Consider the following 21009-nt stretch of genomic DNA (forward strand, 5'->3'; position numbering starts at 1 on the left):
TGTCCATCCTGTCTCCCTGTAGCGCTGTCTTAGGCATCTCACAGTACGGACGTTGCAATTTATTGCCCTGGCCACATCTTCAGTCCTCATGCCTCCTTGCAGCATGCCTAAGGCACGTTCACGCAGATGAGCATTGACCCTGGACATCTTTCTTTTGGTGTTTTTCAGAGTCAGTAGAAAGGCCTCTTTAGTGTCCTAAGTTTTCATAACTGTGACCTTAATTGCCTACCATCTGTAAGCTGTTAGTGTCTTAATGACCGTTCCACAGGTTCATGTTCATTAATTGTGTATGGTTCATTGAACAAGCATGGGTAACAGTGTTAAAATCCTTTACAATGAAGATCTGTGAAGTTATTTGGATTTTTACAAATTATATTTGAAAGACAGGGTCCTGAAAAAGGGACTTTTCTTTTTTTGCTGATTTTATGTGATGTAGCAAGGTTTGGAACCTAAGTTATTTTCCAACCGTTTAGTTCTGAACAAAACCATTATTTATTTATTTTGTTCCGACCAGCAAAATAAAGTTCTGAACCGGTTCCAACCAAAAAAAGTAGCGGTTTATATCGTTTTCTTTCTAATATTTTTTAAACCTCTAAAAAATAATTTTAAATAAAAAAAAAACATTTAACTCGACATTGAATTACTTTACCAATCAGTGCAGCTAGAACAGTTTGCTGGGGAGTGGGTACTCGATTTAATCTGCATAGATAAGTAATTAAGAGCAAATTCTATTTTGCTGTAACAGAATGGTTTAATTGTAATGAAAGACAAACACTATGCTGCCAGTCACGTAGGGCGCGAGATGCAACTGAAATTGAGGGTGAGGATAGAGGAAGCTCGACTTGAAGTGCTGGGCATCTTGTTATGACATGCATTACTAGAAATAGGCCCACAGAATTAAATTTACGGAGGATCGGTTTTTATGAAGGAATTTTGAATGTCTTTGAATTTCCTAGTTGGGCTAACAAGCATGTTGTGTGCAGAGCAGCACTATAATTACAAACACGTCTTACCTTTTTGTAGTTAATAAATCTGATGTGAAACTTGATAACTGTAGTATTCCTTAACTAGCATTGAAAAAGTAAATCCATTCTTCTCTAATTAAACATCTCTCCCTAATTTTGGAATTACACTTGTAACGTCATCAGTAGACTAAATCAAATCAAAATAAAATTTATTTATATAGCCCTTCGTACATCAGCTGATATCTCAAAGTGCTGTACAGAAACCCAGCCTAAAACCCCAAACAGCAAGCAATGCAGGTGTAGAAGCACGGTGGCTAGGAAAAACTCCATAGAAAGGCCAAAACCTAGGAAGAAACCTAGAGAGGAACCAGGCTATGAGGGGTGGGCAGTCCTCTTCTGGCTGTGCCGGGTGGAGATTATAACAGAACATGGCCAAGATGTTCAACATGTTCATAAATGACCAGCATGGTCAAATAATAATAATCACAGTAGTTGTCGAGGGTGCAGCAAGTCAGCACCTCAGGAGTAAATGTCAGTGGCTTTCATAGCCGATCATTAAGAGTATCTCTACGCTCCTGCGGTCTCTAGAGAGTTGAAAACAGCAGGTCTGGGACAGGTAGCATGTCCGGTGAACAGGTCAGGGTTCCATAGCCGCAGGCAGAACAGTTGAAACTGGAGCAGCAGCACGGCCAGGTGGACTGGGGACAGCAAGAGAGTCATCATGCCAGGTCGTCCTGCCGCATGGTCCTAGGGCTCAGTCCTCCAGAGAGAGAAAGAAAGAGAGAATTAGAGAGAGCATACTTAAATTCACACAGGACACCGGATAAGACAGGAGAAGTACTCCAGATATAACAAACTGACCCTAGCCCCCCGACACATAAACTACTGCAGCATAAATACGGAGGCTGAGACAGGAGGGGTCAGGAGATACTGTCGCGCCCATCCGATGATACCCACCGGACCAGGGGCCAAACAGGAAGAATATAACCCCACCCACTTTGCCAAAGCACAGCCCCCACACCACTAGAGCGCCCGATAATCTTCAACCACCAACTTACCATCCTGAGACAAGCCGAGTATAGGCCCACAAAGATCTCCGCCACGGCACGAACCCAAGGGGGAGCGCCAACCCAGACAGGAAGATCACGTCAGCTGACTCAACCCCTCAAGTGATGAACCCTCAAGTGATGCACCCCTCCTAGGGACGCATGAAAGAGCACCAGTAAGCCAGTGACTCAGCCCGTATATGGGTTTAGAGGCAGAGAATCCCAGTGGAGAGAGGGGAACCGGCCAGGCAGAGACAGCAAGGCGGTTCGTTCTCCAGAGCCTTTCCGTTTCACCTTCACACTCTTACTGGGCCAGACTACCATTCAATCATATGACCACTGAAGAGATAAGTCTTCAGTAAAGACTTAAAGGTTGAGACCGAGTCACGTCTCTCACATGGGTAGGCAGACCATTCCATAAAATTGAGATCTATAGGAGAAAGCCCTGCCTCCAGACTGTTTGCTTAGAAATTGTAGGGACAATTAGGAGGCCTGCGTCTTTGTGACCGTTAGCGTACGTGTAGGTATGTATGGCAGGACCAACTCGGAAAGATAGGTAGGAGCAAGCCCATGTTAACGCTTTGTAGGTTAACAGTAAAACCTTGAAATCAGCCCTTGCCTTAACAGGAAGCCAGTGTAAGGAAGCCTAGCACTGGAGTAATATGATAAAAAAGTTGTTCTAGTCAGGATTCTAGCAGCCGTATTTAGCACTAACTGAAGTTTATTTAGTCTTTATCCGGGTAGCCGGAAAGTAGAGCATTGCAGTAGTCTAACCTAGAAGTAACAAAAGCATGGATTAATTTTTCTGCATCATTTTTGGACAGAAAATGTCAGATTTTTGCAATGTTACGTTAGATGGAAAAAGCTGTCCTTGAAACAGTCTTGATATGTTCGTCAAAGAGAGATCAGGGTCCAGAGTAGCGCGAGGTCCTTCACAGTTTTATTGAGACGACTTTACAACCATTAGATTAATGTCAGATTCAACAGAAGATCTCTTTGTTTTTTGGGACCTAGAACAAGCATCTCTGTTTTGTCCGAGTTTAAAATAGAAAGTTTCAGCCATCCACTTCCTTATGTCTGAACACAGGCTTCTTAGCGAGGGCAATTTTGGGGCTTCACCACTTTCATTAAATGTACAGCTGTGTGTCATCCGCATAGCAGTGAAAGTTAACATTATGTTTTCGAATGACATCCCCAAGAGGTAAATATATAGTGAAAACAATAGTGGTCCTAAAACGGAACCTTGACACCGAAATGTACAGTTGATTTGTCAGAGGACAAACCATTCACAGAGACAAACTGATATCTTCCGACAGATAAGATCTAAACCAGGCCAGAACTTGTCCGTGTAGACCAATTTGGGTTCCAATCTCTCCAGAAGAATGTGGTGATCGATGGTATCAAAGGCAGAGCACTAAGGTCTAGTAGCACGAGACAGATGCAGAGCCTCGGTCTGACGCCATTAAAAGGTCATTTACCACCTTCACAAGTGCAGTCTCAGTGCTATGATGGGGTATAAAACCAGACTGAAGCATTTCGTATACATTGTTTGTCTTCAGGAAGGCAGTGAGTTGCTGCGCAACAGCTTTTTCTAAAATTTTTGAGAGGAATGGAAAGATTCTAATATAGGCCGATTAGTTTTTTAAAATTTTCTGGTCAAGGTTTGCTTTTTCAAGAGAGGCTTTATACTGCACTTTTAGTGAGTTTTGGTACACATCCGGTGATAGAGAGCCGTTTATTATGTCAACATAGGAGGACCAAGCCACATGAAGCAGCTCTTTAAGTAGTTTAGTTGGAATAGGTCCAGTAATGCAGCTTGAAGGTTTAGAGGCCATGATTATTTTCATCATTGTGTCAAGAGATATAGTACTAAAACACTTAAGTGTCTCTCTTGATCCTAGGTCCTGGCAGAGTTGTGCAGACTCAGGACAGCTGAGCTTTGTGGAGGAATACGCAGATTTAAAGAGGAGTCCGTAATTTGCATTCTAATGATCATGATCTTTTCCTCAAAGAAGTAAATGTATTACTGCTGAAGTGAAAGCCATCCTCACTTGGGGAATGCTGCTTTTTAGTTAGCTTTGACTACAGTAACGTATGCTTCAGATGGGAGGCGCAGGCCTATACATCAGGGATTGTAACATGTTCAAGGAACAGAACAGAAAACCAGAAAATAACTATTTTTTTAGAGGAACAGAACCGAGAACGAAAGTGATTTATACGAACCTGTTAAAAACGCTATTTTACGTTCCGGGATTTTTTTTCACAGTCTCACAAAAAAACGCAACATAGCACCTATGCAAAGCCCTCACTGTCACTCAGAAACTTATTCCAGTGTCTGCCTGCCTGCCAGCTGAAATCAGTGTTGCCAACTACTCAGTAAGGAAAGTAGCTGTTGGCTGTCCTAAAAGTCGCTAGAAGTCGCTAAATGACGTCATCGCCTAATTTGCATAATTGGCCATGTGCATGTAATTGTGATGGACGCTGAGTAAAAAACACCCTAAATATGTTTAGAACTACAAATTAACTTTCTTCTGTCGATTCTTGTTTTTTTTGTATGTCACAATTCCAACCCTCCTCCTTTATCCGGGCTTGGGACCGGCAAAAGTGACCCAAAAGAGACACTCTGGCGGAGTTACTTCGTTTTTTATTTTTGAGTTTAGTTTTCTTAATTTGGTTTGGTTTTTAACCTTATGGTCCACTTAGGAGCCTACAACAAGTCACAGTAAAACATGAATATTTTTAACCATACATTTTTTTACATTTTTATGTATACAATCTACATTAACAATCTAAATGGACCAAAAAGAGACAATAGAAAAAACTGTCAATGGCAATGTGAGAAAATTATGTTAACTAGTCTGGCCCTAATTCAGGTTAATTGTTTTTTCCCCCAGACCCCCCTCCACACACACACAGGCTGTGCTGGCTCACAGAAAGAGTGGGTCATCGTCATTTTGGTCAAGGCTCTCTGTGGCAGGTTCAGCAACTGAGGGAGCTGACTTAAATGAGTAAACAGCTGATGTGCCAAAAAGCTGCAAAACATTATCAGGCAGCTGGTGCAAGCCTCACCAGACAGCTTCAGTACATATCGAATGTACAGGATGGAGTTAAGGGTCTGCAAGGACATCCGATTTCTAAGTTTGCTTTTTACCACACTCATCTGGCTGAATACTCTCTCGGCTTCAGCATTCGAGTGTGGCAAGGACAACACAGACACAGCAGCCATGGCAAGTTCTTGAAACGGGTTGATATCAGCTGCATCCCTGAACTTCCAAATCTCACTCCAGAAGCCCAGTGTGTTTTTGTCTCATTCCATTTACTAAGATGGATGGCATGCCATTGCTGGACAATCTTGTCTATCTCTGCAGGGGAGTAGCCAAGGAGCTTGGCTATTTTTTCTATTTCTCCAGGGCTCTTATTATGCTTTAGAGTTTCCTCCACATTGGAAACTGACATGTACTGCAATGCTTCGATGTTGTCCGGTAGTCTCACCCTCAACTCATTAGTGAGGGAGATGGTGAAGGCTACACACCGCTTTCGGACATTGTTTTCATCCTCAGGCGCAAGGTGGAGCTCAGCTGCCTTTGACTCAAAAAGGTAACCAAGGTACGGTTTGGGACTGATGTATCCATGTATTGGCCCTTTGAGTACATCAACATTTGCCAGTGGATTCAGCACCCTGCTGCTCACAGACTTGATCAGGCTAACCAAGCTGTCAAGTAGCTTAAGAGGATTTACTTGCTCTCCCTCAAAAGCCTTGATGGCCAACTGTACCTCACCCAGCACTGACTTCAAAAAAGTCAGATACAATATGTTTTGAGGATCACTGTACATGGAGTATAAAACCTCAGCCATGTAGCAGTGTTCACTGAACTTGGTGACTGCGAAATGCAGCCTAAGCTCCTCCCACTGATCCAAAATGCGTGAAACCGCGGGTTCAATGGAGAGCCAACGTGTGGCACACACCTTGGTTATCTGTAAAGGTTTCTCCCCACAGTTGATGGTCTCATATATGGCCTTGTAGGCCTCCTTGTGCTTTGGAGACACTGAAAACCAGTTATAAGTCTCTCGTACCAAGTACTCCACACTACGGGGGATGGGGTCATTGGAAGCATGACTTATAGCAAGCTGCAGAGAGTGGCACACACAGCGAATAAGAACCAGATATTCGAGGCCATACTCCTCCTTCAGAACTTTATGGACCCCATTGTTAATCCCATCATAACAGAGATATTGTCAGTCCCTATCCCCAGGAGTTTCTCTTTTTAAGACAACACCTTTCAAGGAAAGCCACAACAGCACACGGGCTATAGATTTGGCATCTCCTCCCTCCAACTCAACAAGCCCCAGAAAGGTTGGTACAATTGTCTGCTTGGTGTCACTAAAGTACCTTATCACAACCCCCAGGTACTTAGAAACACTTACATCCGTGGACTCATCGAGGAGGAGGCTGAAACGCTGGTCACCCACATCTGCGACCAACTTTTTCAGAAAGTATGGTGCTAGAACACCATTAATCATTTCTGTGCACTTTGTCCTGTGCATTTTGGAAGTGGGTAGCAGCATTGGAGTCTGAGAAAGCAGCTCTACATGCTTCTCCAATGTGATCACATTCCAGCATGGAACAGTGTTCAGCGATAGCTAATGCCATGGTGGCCTCAGCCTTTTTTGCAGAGTAAATTTTTTAAACCATAAATGGCTTTTATTTAAGCTCATGAAACATGGGACCAACACTTTACATGTTGCGTTTATATTTCAGTATAGTTAAGGATACTATAGTTATCATGTTTCACATTGGATTCATTTACTACAAGAAGGTAAGACGTGTTTTTATTTCAATTCTGGTGCTAGCTCTGGTCTAGCTCTCAAAATCTAGGCGGCATTATGTGTAATGTAATGGAACTGAGTCATGATCAAGGGCTAGCTCTGGTCCAACGTTTGTTAAGCCAACTCTCTGAAGTTCCACGTCATTCAAAGGTCCTTTATAAAAGCCGCACTTCCGTAGATATAAATCTGTGGGCCTAATTCAGATAATGCATGTCATAACTTTCGACTCTGTCAATCACTGCATTCTTATCGTCAGACTCATTAGCCTTGGCTTCTCAAATGACTGCCTCGCCTGGTTCACCAAATACTTCCCAGATAGAGTTCAGTGTGTCAAATCGGAGGGCCTGTTGTCCGGACCTCTGCCAGTCTCTATGGGGGTGCCACAGGGTTCAATTCTCGGGCTGACTCTTTTCTCTGTATATATCAATGATGTCGCTCTTGCTGCTGGTGATTCTCTGAACCACCTCTATGCAGACGACACCATTCTGTATACATCTGGCCCTTCTTTGGACACTGTGCTAACAAACCTCCAAACGAGCTTCAACGCCATACAACATTCCTTCCGTGGCCTCCAACTGCTTTCAAATGCTAGTAAAACTAAGTGCATGCTCTTCAACCGATTGCTGCCCGCACCCTCGGGCCGACTAGCATCACTACTCTGGACGGTTCTGACCTAGAATATGTGGACAACTACAAACACCTAGGTGTAAACTCTCCTTCCAGACTTACATTAAGCATCTCCAATCCAAAATTAAATCTAGAATCGGCTTCCTATTTTGAAACAAAGCCTCCTTCACTCATGCCGCCAAACATACCCTCGTAAAACGGACTATCCTACCGACGACCCTTGACTTCGGCTAGGTGATTTACAAAATAGCCCCCAACACTCTACTCAGCAAACTGGATGTAGTCTATCACAGTGCCATCCGTTTTATCACCAAAGCCCCATATACTACCCACCACGGCGAACTGTATGCTCTCGTTGGCTGGCCCTCACTACATATCTGTCGCCAAACCCACTGGCTCCAGGTCATCTATAAGTCTTTGCTAGGTAAAGCCCCGCCTTATCTCAGCTCACTGGTCACCATAGCAACACCCACCCGTAGCACCCGCTCCAGCAGGTATATTGCACTGGTCATCCCCAAAGCCAACCCTTCCTTTGGCTGCCTTTCCTTCCAGTTCTCTGCTGCCAATGACTGGAACGAATTGCAAAAATCTCTGAAGCTGGAGTCTTATATCTCCCTCTCGAACTTTAAGCATCAGCTGTCTGAGCAGCTTACCGATCACTGTACCTGTACACAGCCAATCTGTAAATAGCACACCCGACTACCTCATCCCCATATTATTACTTACCCTCTTGCACCCCAGTATCTCTACTTGAACATCATCTGCACATCTATCACTCCAGTATTAATGCTAAATTGTAATTATTTTCACCTCTAGGGCCTATTTATTGCCTACCTCCCTACTCTTCAGCATTTGCACACACTGTACATAGATTTTCTTTTTTTATTTTCTTTTGTGTTATTGACTACGTTTGTTTATGTGTAACTCTGTGTTGTTGTTTTTGTTGCACTGCTTTGCTTTATCCTGGCCAGGTCGCAGTTGTAAATGAGAACTTGTTCTCAACTGGCCTACCTGGTTAAATAAAGGTGAAATAAAATAAATAACAACAAGATGCCCAGTGCTTCATGCCCAGCGCTCTCCTCACTCGCATGTCGCACTCTACACTACACTTGTCTGTGCAATGCATGTACATAGTTCGCCCGCTCCATAGCAAGCTGCTCTATCCATCGGTAAAGTAATTTAATGTTGAGTTAAATGTAAAAAAAAGAAAAAAGAAATCAGAAATCAGAGGTTTAAAAAGGATTGCTGGCAGGCAGATGCTGGAATATGTTTTTGGGTGACAGAATGAGGGCTTTGCACAGGTGCTTTGTACAATTTTTGTTGGACAAGGAATAAATGCCCAGAACATAAAATGACATTATTAACCGGTTCCCATGCTTTTAAATAACCATTCTGTTCCGGAACAGTACAGATCATCTTCGTTTTCGGTTCTGTTCCACAAATAATTTAGTTATTTTCTTGTTTTCAGTACTGTTCCTTGAACCGGTTCCAACCATTGCAGGCAATTTTCGGGGAACACTTTTGGCTCAGTGAGTGCTACTTTCAGAACTACTGGCTAAAAAGTATACAAAAGTACTGGAGAATTTCTTTAACATTGACAATATGGTCAAACTAGCTACATTATCAATATTGATATAAGGTTGTAATTGTAAAAAATGAATATTGTCATCTTTTGGTTCAAAAGGTGAAAGAAGTTTCCCACTTGGAGTTGTTGAAGTGAAAATGTCCCACTGGGAACTAGGAGTTTCTGATAACTTCAAATATACGTGTTTTGAACGCAGCATCATCCCTGAGCTCTGTTTTCTCCCAGAGAGGAAGAGGTGAAGCAAGGGTCGACTCCGCCCAAAATCTGTCTGCGCGAAAATAAACGTGAGGAGTTTTTGTATGGGTCAAGATAAAAGTGAGTTGCTAATTTGATACGTGAGGCTTATTTGATCTTATAGAAGTTTCATAATGCTCAGGTTGTTACAAGTGTACTGATATAAGTGTAATACACGTGAAATTCCGGAGACTTTAAGAAAAACTATTTTATATCTGAGTTGTTTGTGCCTCTTAGTCACACATATATCTGACCTCTCATTGGCTAGAACAGTGGCGTTAAGGATCCGGTCTGCGAGGGGTCCTGTCTAGCCTGCAGGTGGTATGAGTAAAACATTTATACATTTGAAATACAGTACCAGTCAAAAGTTTGGACACCTACTCATTCAAGTTTTTCCAAAGTTTTTAAAAACTATTTTCTACATTGTAGAATAATAGTGAAGACATAAACTATGAAATAACACATATGGAATCATGTAGTAACCAAGAAAGTGTTAAACAAATCAAAATATTTGGTATATTTCAGATTCTTCAAAGTAGCCACCCTTTGCCTTGATAACAGCATTGCACACTTTTGGCATTATCTCAACCAGCTTCATGAGGTAATTACCTGGAATGCATTTCAATTTACAGGTGTACCTTGTTAAAAGTTAATTTGTGAAATGTCTTTCCTTCTTAATGCACTTGAGCCAATCAGTTGTGTTGTGACAAAGTAGGGGTGGTATACAGAAGACAGCCCTATTTGGTAAAAGACCAAGTCCATATTATAGCAAGAACAGCTCAAATAAGCAAAGAGAAACAACAGTCCATCATTAGTTTAAGACATGAAGGTCAATCAATCCGGAAAGTTTCTTCAAGTGCAGTCGCAAAAACTATCAAGCGCTATGATGAAACTGGCTCTCATGAGGACCGCCACAGGAAAGGAAGACCCAGAGTTACCTCTGCTGCAGAGGATAAGTTAATTTGAGTTACCAGCCTCAAAAACTGCAGGCCAAATAAATGCTTCACAGAGTTCAAGTAACAGACACATCTCAACATCAACTGTTCAGAGGAGACTGCGTGAATCAGGCCTTCATGGTCAAAATGCTGCAAAGAAACCACTACTAAAGGACACCAATAAGAAGAAGAGACTTGCATAGGCCAAGAAACACGAGCAATGGACATTAGACCGGTGGAAATCTGTCCTTTGTTCTGATGAGTCCAAATTTGAGATTTTTGGTTCCAACCACTGTGTCTTTGTGAGACCCAGAGTAGGTGAACGGATGATCTCTGCATGTGTGATTCCCACTGTGTAGCATGGAGGAGGTGGTGTTATGGTGTGGGGATGCTTTGCTGGTGACACTGTCTGTGATTTATTTAGAATTCAAGGCACACTTAACCAGCATGGCTACCACAGAATTCTGCAGCGATACACCATCCCATCGGTTTTGCGCTTAATGGGACTTTCATTTGTTTTTCAACAGGACAATGACCCAATACACCTCCAGGCTGTGTACGGGCTATTTGACCGAGAAGGATAGTAATGGAGTGCTGCATCAAATCACCAAATCTCAACCCAATTTGAGATTGTTTGGGATGAGTTGGACCGCAGAGTGAAGGAAAAGCAGCCAGTGAGTGCTCAGCATATGTGGGAATTCCTTCAAAACTGTTGAGAAAGCATTCCAGGTGAAGCTGGTTGAGAGAATGCCAAGTGTGTGCAAAGCTGTCGTCAAGGCAAAGGGTGGCTACTTTGAAGAATCTCAAATATAAAATATATTTTGAATTGTTTAACACTTTTTTGGTCACTACATGATTCCATGTGTTATTTCATAGTTTTAATGTCTTCACTATTATTCTACAATGTAAAAAATTAAGAAAAACCCTTGAATGAATAGGTGTGTCCAAACTTTTGACTGGTGCTGTACATATTTTTTGACTGAAACCAAATCGAAACTGTGTAGAAATGATAATGGACCTACATTCATGCAGTTTCTTGACTGTGTCCAGCTGGCCAATAATCACTGATATGAAAGCTATACACCATATATACATATCTTTTAAATTCTCCCCAATGTCGCCTTAGCTGTACGTGCCCTAATGCTGCATTCAAAGCAACTGGTAACTCTGAAATCTCCGACTTCCGAGTATTCAAGACAACTGGGAACTAAAACAACAACAACAAAAAACAAGCTCCGACTGGAAAAATCTATTTGAACGGTCATCCAACTCGGAATCAAAGTCGGAAACTCGGCCATCTTTCTAGAGCTACGACTTTCCGACCTGGAGATCACCGATGTCATGAACGCACCATGAACTTCTCCCACAATTTGACCTCTGATGTCACATACGAAGACATTACCTTAATATTAGCGTTTGACATTTTTGTAATAACAAAACATTATTTATAAAAAAAGCTATCTATTAATATGGGTTTTGAACACTAATTTGTTTTATAAGCATGATAGCTAGTTGTACTTGTAGTTTACGGTTGACACAGCTTGTTTTTCAAAGCACGTGAATGTATCCAACTTGTATTAACGCAACACTAAATTAGTCATTATCACCTTCCTACTTGGTTATGAACGCAGCATATGCTAGCTAACTGTAGTTAGGAAAAATTTGCTTAAATGTTTAGCTAACGTTACTTGCTAGCCCTGTAAACTAACAGTGAAAAGATGGCGACGGCAATATACCTGGAACATTACCTTGACAGTGAGTATCTACCGTTAGCTAACTTAATTTGATCAGTTGTGTAAATTGTCTTAATACATTTCCAATCTTGAGTTTTTCCGTCTTGAATTTCTTAGCTAGCGACGTTATAGCCAAGCAAGTTGTCTAGTATTGATATTAACGTTACGTTTTCGGCATGACTAACGTTAAAACTAGCTAGCAGACTGGCTTTGTTTTTGTTAGCAGTCTAGTAACTCGCTAGGTCATTGGAGTTGTAGGTTCGATTAAATGTTTTAAATTGTTGACCTTATCTAACGTTTGTGAGTTAACGTTACAAGGATGGAACAAGACTAACTAGCAATTGCATAAATTGTAGAGAAAAGGGGTTAAAAAAACTAAAACAATGAGGGCTGTTTTCAGCCTATTTAGCTACTAGTAACGTTAGTAGGAAGCCAACAATAAGGTGGTGTTCTAGTTAGCTAAACGGCTACGTGTAACTTATTTAGGGTCTGTTGGCCATGATCCTAAAATGTACTTTGCTCTAGTTAGCTGGCCGTGACGCGACCTCGTTTTCTGCCCGGAGGCAAGTATACACGGGCCGCGATGTTTAATTTAAAAGTGCGTCACAAGCACAGTTTCACTAACTGGGTCTCACTTCCGCCAACCTTTAAACATTATCTTGTTTTCCAGGAAAACATTTAGGTTGAAGTTATTTGGTAGTACAGATGTCATGATCCAGCTAACATTATCAATTTTGATGTGGCCACCTGTTATTTGGTAACGCTCATCAGACTGCATTCAGTGTAGAAAATAAATACAAGAACCATTTGCCTAATAAATAAGAGTGAATACCAATTATTGGTAAAGTCTGAAACAAAGCACTGCAAAAACTTGGAAAGTTTCTTAACAAGAGAGGATGTTGAATTTCACTATACTGGTTGTCTGTGGTTGGACCTTCCACTGGTCGAAATGTTATATTCAGACTTTTTAGAGTACATGTCCTGCCTTGACATTTATATTCCCTGCCACATGCGCAACATCATGTAAACACCTGCAAGACGTTGGTTTGGTCACGAGCAAACAAATATTGATAGCCACAGATGGACCTGTGTTTTTCGAAGTCCTTTTAATAATACTTTCCTGTGGATATTTTGTCTAAAATTTCCACCAGCTGAAGGACCAATCCCGCGGACAATCGGCAGAGTAATTATTCTAAATTCGTGGCATACAAGGGACGTTGAGGTTTTTTCCCTATGTAAATGTACGTGGCTATGCAGTAAAGGCAATGGAAAGCATCGCCAAAATTCTGCAAAGAGCCATGAGCTGTCAGCTGTGTGTTACCATCAAATCGTATTTTGTTCTTATGATGAACTATTGTAGTTACTGAATGACTGCTTTTAACAATCATGATACATTCCCCCAGGTATTGAGAATCTGCCTTGTGAACTACAGAGAAACTTTACACTGATGCAGGACCTGGACAATAGAACTGAAGGTACAATACTACACAAGAAACACATTTAAAATGTTATTTGTTTTGATCACTTGATTTACCACATGGTTTCATGCCCCATCAGTATTGTATAGTTCAGCATCTTTCATTATCCAGTATAAAAATGTTTCTGCAATTGTGTAGAGAAAAAAGGAGAGATCGACAAGCTGGCAGAGGAGTACATCTCAAGTGTAAGGAACTTGGCTTCGGAACAGAGGGTTGAGCACCTGCAGAAGATCCAGAGTGCTTACAGCAAGTGCAAAGAGTTCAGCGATGACAAAGTGCAGCTTGCAATGCAGACATATGAAATGGTCAGTGCTCCAAACCTGGCATATGAGTACATAAAGATGTGTCAATACTTTCACTATTGGTCAATAGATAATGCAAAACCAATCTAATTGTCTGCATGTCATAGGTGGACAAGCATATCCGCAGGCTGGATGCAGACCTGGCCCGATTTGAGAATGAGCTGAAGGAGAAGCTGGAAGTGAGCGGCTATGAAAGTCCAGAAGGAAGAGGGTTAAAGAGTAAGCAGGGAGACTGTTGGTGGGAAATACTTCTACAGCACATTTACGACAGGTAAACTAACTTCCATTGCTGTGAATATCTGCTTCAGAGGGTGAAGGTCAGGGACTGAGGGAGAAGCGAGGACCCAAGGGGAGAGGCAGGAAATCATCGGATGAGGATTCTCCCAAGAAGAAAAAGCTTAAAAATAGGTATTGAAAAGGTTGTACAAGCAAGTACTATTTACGTGCGTCTGCCTGGTTCTCACTCCCTTAATATAATTTACCATCTGTTAACGTCTGTAGCCCAGGATTGAGTTCTGCTCTCCTGCCAATGCAACCGTCAGATGTTTTGGACATGCCAGTTGATCCCAATGAGCCAACATACTGCTTGTGCCATCAAGTGTCATATGGAGAGATGATTGGATGTGATAACCCTGATGTAAGTTTTTATTGGGTATTGGTTGTCTTGTTATTCAAAGAATGCTTTGAAATTAGTGGTATTCTCGGGACTCTAAATAAAAAATAAAAAATATTCCTTAGTTAGGAGAACAACATAAAATGTAGGAGCACCAGAAAATATTTAATTGATTGAGATATAGCCTAAATTAGGTATATATGAATTTCTAGTTACTTTTATGCCCTATAAAACTAATGTTCTAACCCTGTAAAGACATTTGTATATCATAAAAGTTAAAATATTGATTAGGTTTCTACATTTTAATGTTGTTTTCATACCAAATGCTGTAATTTGTCTGTGTCCAATTGAGTGGTTTCACTTGTTGACCTTACTACAAAGCCAAAAGGGATTTTAGGTTTCTACATTGTGTAAAAGCACTACTTATTGAGGTGCATTATATAGAAAATTGTACACTGTCTCTTTAAGAGTGTCAAGTTTATTGCTATATGATCATTGATTTCCTGAAAGAGCTATCCCTTTTCCAGCCAATCATCATTCAGGGCTCACACCACCCAGTTAAAAATGGTAATTAAGTAACCAGGCTGTTAGATAGCTAGCTAATTAGGTTACATGACTGAACAAGGTGTAAACAAATACCTGCAAGTCGTTTTGGGACAGCCAGCAAAATATTTTTTGAATGTCTAGCCAATTCACGATAGGAGGAATAAAACATTGCGCCGGTAATATCTTTTTACCTGTTTGTGCTAGAAACAATCGGTTTTCGCTGTAGTAATGGTGTAACCATGAAAGTAACAAATATGCACACGCTTTTATCCACGGGGCACTCGAAAACAATGGTACAGCGAAGCCTAATCATTATAATAATTATCTGTGTGATTGATTTTCTAGGCGCACAGGGCTCCCAAAATAAAATCTCAGGTCGCACATTAAAATGTTCACGCTGTAGAGCCCTGGGTATTCTATATAGATTCTACAAGTTAATCAAAAGAATACTGTAATGTTGATGTCTTTTTACCAATGTTTTTATTTTTCAAACAGTGTCCAATTGAGTGGTTTCACTTTGCTTGTGTTGATCTTGCTACAAAGCCCAAAGGAAAATGGTAGGTGAATATTTTACAATTAGTTAATGAAGTGTATTATGTAATTAAAAGCGAATGAATTTGGGAATGTTGATTACATGCATTTCCTCTTTGTACTTTTATTTTGTCTTTCAGGTTTTGTCCACGGTGCACCCAGGATAAGAAGAAAAAATGAGATATATTTCTTTAAAGTACTTTTCTATAAATATGTATTTTGTCTATGTAGTAAAATAGTGTAATATATTTACAAAATTATTTCCCTTTCTATGATGTCCGTGCGTACGTATTATGGTCTAAATACAAAGCTTTTATTCAAAGTACTTGAAATATGTAAACATTTTAAGTTTTTGTATTTTACAAACAAATTCAACAGCTGTTGATAATACATTTTAGTTTCCATCTTTTATTCTATCCTCACTTAAATATTAGGGCCAGTGTTAAGATCTCATTTGTGTCTGCATTTTAGTTACCTAGCTACCTCTCGGGTTCAAGCACATGCATATACTGCAATCTTGAATCCTGCCTAAAAAAATCTATCTTAAACCAAGCAACCACACATAAAAGTTCACTCCGTCCAGTCTTGGAGTAATAAGCTATCTGGTAAAAGGTGCACTATATTGACTATCAAAAGCATTTGCCCACTCTTGAATGTGTTATGGTGATAATGATCAGACATTTAGGAAGGGACTGGTATCTCTTTGCCAACAACCAGCAAGCGTTAAAGCACTTTGAATAAAACATCAGCTGTTCACCACTAATGATAAACAATTTAACAATCTCTACTCCCTAGATAAAGTGGACATAGTGCAAGCCCTATTTTTTGTTGTTGTGGGGAATGGCTTTCCAAAGATCTTTATTCACGCTGCTGTAAAGTACAAATGAAAGACACACATTGTAAGAAATTGAACAATAATGAAACAGGTTAATGATTCTGAGCTGTTCACTGGAACCAAAGTCCACTGCTATTGCTTTTGAATATTTTGTTGACCTAAAATATAGAATGTGGAGAATATTTTTATTATATTAAAGTTATTGCATGTTTTTAAAGTTGACCATAATCAATTATGCCACTTATTTTATTCTAACCATACACAAAATACTATTGTCCTTTTGATATACAATGTTGACAAGGACATGTGACAATTGTGACTTCCTTTCCAAAGATCTTTAGTTTTTATTCATTGTTTTTTTTGGGGGGGGTTTTAGCATAAATTTGTTTTTATTCAACTGTGAATATATCAATCTTGTACAAGAATAATGCTGTTAAAATGGAGAAAGGGTCAAGGAGCCAAAGTATTTGTATTTTGTACATGTCAGTGTTTCATATCAATAAACATTTACAACTATTCAATATTTCAATAGTATGTCTAGTTGAATAGCAAATGTCTTTACTGACATTTTCAACCTTTCCCTGACTGAGTAAAATCAAATTTTATTGGTCACATGCAGATGTTAATGCGAGTGTAGCGAAATGCTTGTGCTTCTAGTTCCGACAGTGCAGCAATATCTATCAAGTAATATCTAACAATTCCACAACAAATACCTAATACACACATCTAAGTAAGGAATGGAAATAATCTATGAATATATGGATGAGCAATGTCAGAGCGGCATAGGCTAAGATGCAATAGATAGTATAGAATGCAGTATATACAGTTGAAGTCGAAAGTTTACATACACTTAGGTTGGAGTCATTAAAACTTGATTTTCAACCACTCCACAAATGTCTTGTTAAAACTATAGTTTTGGCAAGTCGGTTAGGACATCTACTTTGTGCACGATACAAGTAATTTTTCCAACAATTGTTTACAGATGATTTCACTTACAATTCACTGTATCACAATTCCAGTGGGTTAGAAGTTTACATACACTAAGTTCACTGTGTCTTTAAACAGCTTGGAAAATTCCAGAAAATGTTGTCATGGCTTTAGAAGCTTCTGATAGGCTAATTGACATCATTTGAGTCAATTGGAGGTGTACCTGTGGATGTATTACAAGGCCTACCTTCAAACGCAGTGCCTCTTTGCTTGACATCATGGGAAAATCAAAAGAAATCAGCCAAGACCTCAGAAAAAMAATTGTAGACCTCCACAAGTCTGGTTCATCCTTGGGAGAAATTTCCAAACGCCTGAAGGTACCACGTTCATCTGTACAAACAATAGTACGCAAGTATAAACACCATGGGACCACGCAGCCGTCATACCGCTCAGGAAGGAGACGTGTTCTGTCTGCTAGAGATGAACGTACTTTGGTGCGAAAAGTGCAAATCAATCCCAGAACAACAGCAAAGGACCTTGTGAAGATGCTGGGGGAAACGGGTACAAAACTATCTGTATCCACAGTAAAACGAGTCCTATATCGACATAACCTAAAAGGACGCTCCGCAAGGAAGAAGCCACTGCTCCAAAACCACCATTAAAAAAGCCAGACTACGGTTTGCAACTGCACATGGGGACAAAGATCATACTTTTTGGAGAAATGTCCTCTGGTCTGATGAATCAAAAATAGAACTGTTTGGCCATAATGACCATCGTTATGTTTGGGGGAAAAAGGGGGAGGCTTGCAAGCCGAAGAACACCATCCCAACCATGAAGCAAGGGGTGGCAGCATCATTTTTATTTTATTTCACCTTTATTTAACCAGGTAGGCTAGTTGAAAACAAGTACTCATTTACAACTGCGACCTGGCCAAGATAAAGCAAAGCAGTGCGACACAAACAACAACACAGAGTTACACATGGAATAAACAAACATACAGCCAATAGAACAATAGAGAAAAAAGTCTATATACAGTATGTTCAAATGAGGAAAGATAAGGGAGGTAAGGCAATAAATAGGCCATAGTGGTGAAATAATTACAATTTAGCAATTAAACACTGGAGTGATAGATGTGTAGAAGATGAATGTGCAAGTAGAGATACTGGAGTGCAAAGGAGCAAAAATAACAGTATGGGGATGAGGTAGTTGGATTGGATATTTACAGATGGGCAATGTACAGGTGCAGTGATCTGTGAGCTGCTCTGACAGCTGGTGCTTAAAGTTAGTGAGGGAGATATGGGTCATGTTGTGGGGGTGGTTTTCTGCAGGAGGGACTGGTACACTTCACAAAATAGATGGCATCACGAGGGAGGTAAATTATGTGGATTATTGAAGCAATATCTCAAGACATCAGTCAGGAAGTTAAAGCTTGGTCCCAAATGGGTCTTCCAAATGGACAATGACCCCAAGCATACTTCCAAAGTTGTGGCAAAATGGCTTAAGGACAACAAAGTCAAGGTATTGGAGTGGCCATCACAAAGCCCTGACCTCAATCCCATAGAAAATGTGTGGGCAGAACTGAAAAAGCGTGTGCGAGCAAGGAGGCCTACAAACCTGACTCAGTTACACCAGCTCTGTCAGGAGGAACGGGCCAAAATTCACCCAACTTATTGTGGGAAGCTTGTGGAAGGCTACCTGAAACGTTTGATCCAAGTTAAACAATTTATAGGCAATGCCACCAAATACTAATTGAGTGTATGTAAACTGCTGACCCACTGGCAATGTGATGAAAGAAATAAAAGCTGAAATAAATCATTCGCTCTACTATTATTCTGACATTTCACATTCTTAAAATAAAGTGGGGATCCTAACTGACCTAAGACAGGGAATTTTTACTAGGATTAAATGTCAGAAATTGTGAATGTATTTGGCTAAGGTATATGTAAACTTCTGACTTCGACTGTATGTTTGGATCTCGACATAACCAGGGAATAATTTTTTGATTCATATGTCCTCTCTGGACTTCTGTAGATTTCTGAGGAGTAATGAAGCGGGGAAATTAGTGGTTTCTGTGGTAGCATTAAGTGTGCAGGTGGAGCAATTGAGGTTGAGGATTCCTGGTGTTTGTGGTGCCGGCTGTTTGGTGCGATGCAGACCCGGTAGTGAGAGTGGTGAAACAGAGGAGTCACTGTCAGTCCTTTTGAGTTTTGAATCTCAGTTTTTACCTGACAAAGTCATGTTAGGATATATCAATTATCCTGTTAGATCTTGTCTGCCGAAGCCACTGCAATGTTTCAGGTGCAACATTTATGGTCATGTCATGTGTGTAGGAGGGAGATTCCAAGATGTAGGAAGTGTGCAGGAGGGCTTGTGTAATTTCGGTGGATAAAGTTGTATGTGTCAACTGTAGGGGTGCCTATGTTGCTGGGGATCAGAAGTGTCCGGTGCGAGAGAGGCAGGTAGAGGTGACCAGAGTCAGAGTATAGCAGAAGGTATCGATAAGCTGAGGTAGTGAATAAAGTAGAGGAAGATGGGTTGAGGGTGAGGGATCCCTGTGAGTAGTGTATCTGTGCCAGCACAGAGAGATAGGCCAATGAGACACTACCGGTCAAAAGTTTTAGAACACCTACTCATGACAGCTAGGCACACTCTTGGCATTCTCTCAACCAGCTTCATGAGGTAGTCAACTGGAATGCATTTCAATTAACAGGTGTGCTTTGTTAAAAGTTAGTTTGTGGAATTGCTTTCCTTCTTAATGCGTTTGAGCCAATCAGTTGTGTTGTGACAAGGGGGGAGGGGGGGGTAGAAGATGGCCAAATTTCAAGAAAGTTTCTTCAAGTGCAGTCGCAAAAACCATGAGGCACTATGATGAGATGGTGTGTGATGAGTCGGACCGCAGAGTGAAGGAAAAGCAGCCAACAAGTGCTCAGCATATGTGGGAACTCCTTCAAGACTGTTGGAAAATAATTCCAGGTGATGCTGGTTGAGAATGCCAAGAGTGTGCAAAGCTGTCGTCAAGGCAAAGGGTGGCTATTTGAAGAATCTCTATTTGTTCAACACTTTTTTGGTTACTACATGATTCCATGTGTTATTTCATAGTTTTGATGTCTTCCCTGTTCTTCGACAATGTAGAAAATAGTAAAAATAAAGAAAAAACCTTGAATGAGTAGGCGTTCTAAAACTTTTGACCGATAGTGCATGCTTCAGTTAGATTAGGAGTTAGATTAGGTTCTTAGCATTCATAGCAATGTTTATCAACTGTACTGAAGAAATGGAACGTGAATCACAGAAAATATATGTTGTGGTGGCACCCGCAGAGACGTATTTGGGTATACAAGATTTCACTTCAGAATAGTTACAGGGTGTGTTGAGTGGTGGTGTCCTGTCCTCCCAGGTCGGTGGCATGGTGCAGGAGCAGATAGGGTCAAAGTAGTGGAATTAGGTGGTGTTTTTTTTTTATGATATAATGGTATATAGGTGTCAACTGCCCTGCACCCCCCACAGCAACTCGCCCAAGCCTCCCCCCTTTCACCCAAATCCAGATAGCTGATGTTCTGAAAGAGCTGCAAAATCTGGACCCCTACAAATCAGCCAGGCTAGACAATCTTTACCCTCTCTTTCTAAAATGATCTGCCGAAATTGTTGCAACCCCTATTACTAGCCTGTTCAACCTCTTTCGTATCGTCTGAGATTCACAAAGATTGGAAAGCTGCCGCAATCATCCCCCTCTTGAAAAGGGAGACACTCCGGACCCAAACTGCTACAGACCTATATCTATCCTACCCTGCCTTTCTAAGGTCTTTGAAAGTCAGGTTAACAAACAGA

The 21009-nt window shown here is 40.8% G+C and overlaps 1 protein-coding gene across 2 annotated transcripts; it reads left to right on the plus strand.

The window, feature by feature from the left end:
• The first annotated feature begins 11522 nt into the window (after positions 1–11522).
• LOC111972173 (inhibitor of growth protein 5) lies at positions 11523–16241 on the plus strand. 2 transcript variants are annotated; one of them, XM_023999065.2, is made up of 8 exons: positions 11523–11974; positions 13356–13427; positions 13569–13735; positions 13840–13951; positions 14041–14140; positions 14234–14369; positions 15387–15448; positions 15563–16241. In XM_023999065.2, exons 1-8 carry the CDS (start codon positions 11938–11940, stop codon positions 15600–15602), a joined length of 726 nt encoding a protein of 241 aa, XP_023854833.1. In that variant the 5' UTR covers positions 11523–11937; the 3' UTR covers positions 15603–16241. The 2 variants fall into 2 exon arrangements, with proteins under 2 accessions (XP_023854833.1, XP_023854834.1); XM_023999066.2 differs by lacking the exons at positions 15387–15448; positions 15563–16241 and adding an exon at positions 14686–14814.
• Positions 16242–21009: the final 4768 nt, after the last annotated feature.

Source organism: Salvelinus sp. IW2-2015, linkage group LG13 (assembly GCF_002910315.2).
Source record: "Salvelinus sp. IW2-2015 linkage group LG13, ASM291031v2, whole genome shotgun sequence".
Classification (NCBI taxonomy): Eukaryota; Metazoa; Chordata; class Actinopteri; order Salmoniformes; family Salmonidae; genus Salvelinus; species Salvelinus sp. IW2-2015.

What these genes read in the sequence shown, in the direction of transcription:
- LOC111972173 (XM_023999065.2), top strand. Translation starts at nt 11,938, where the DNA reads ATGGCGACGGCAATATACCTGGAACATTACCTTGACA. An exon ending in CCTGGAACATTACCTTGACA is followed by an intron (nt 11,975 to 13,355) that starts GTGAGTATCTAC and finishes ACATTCCCCCAG; the next exon opens with GTATTGAGAATCTGCCTTGT. An exon ending in CCTGGACAATAGAACTGAAG is followed by an intron (nt 13,428 to 13,568) that starts GTACAATACTAC and finishes GCAATTGTGTAG; the next exon opens with AGAAAAAAGGAGAGATCGAC.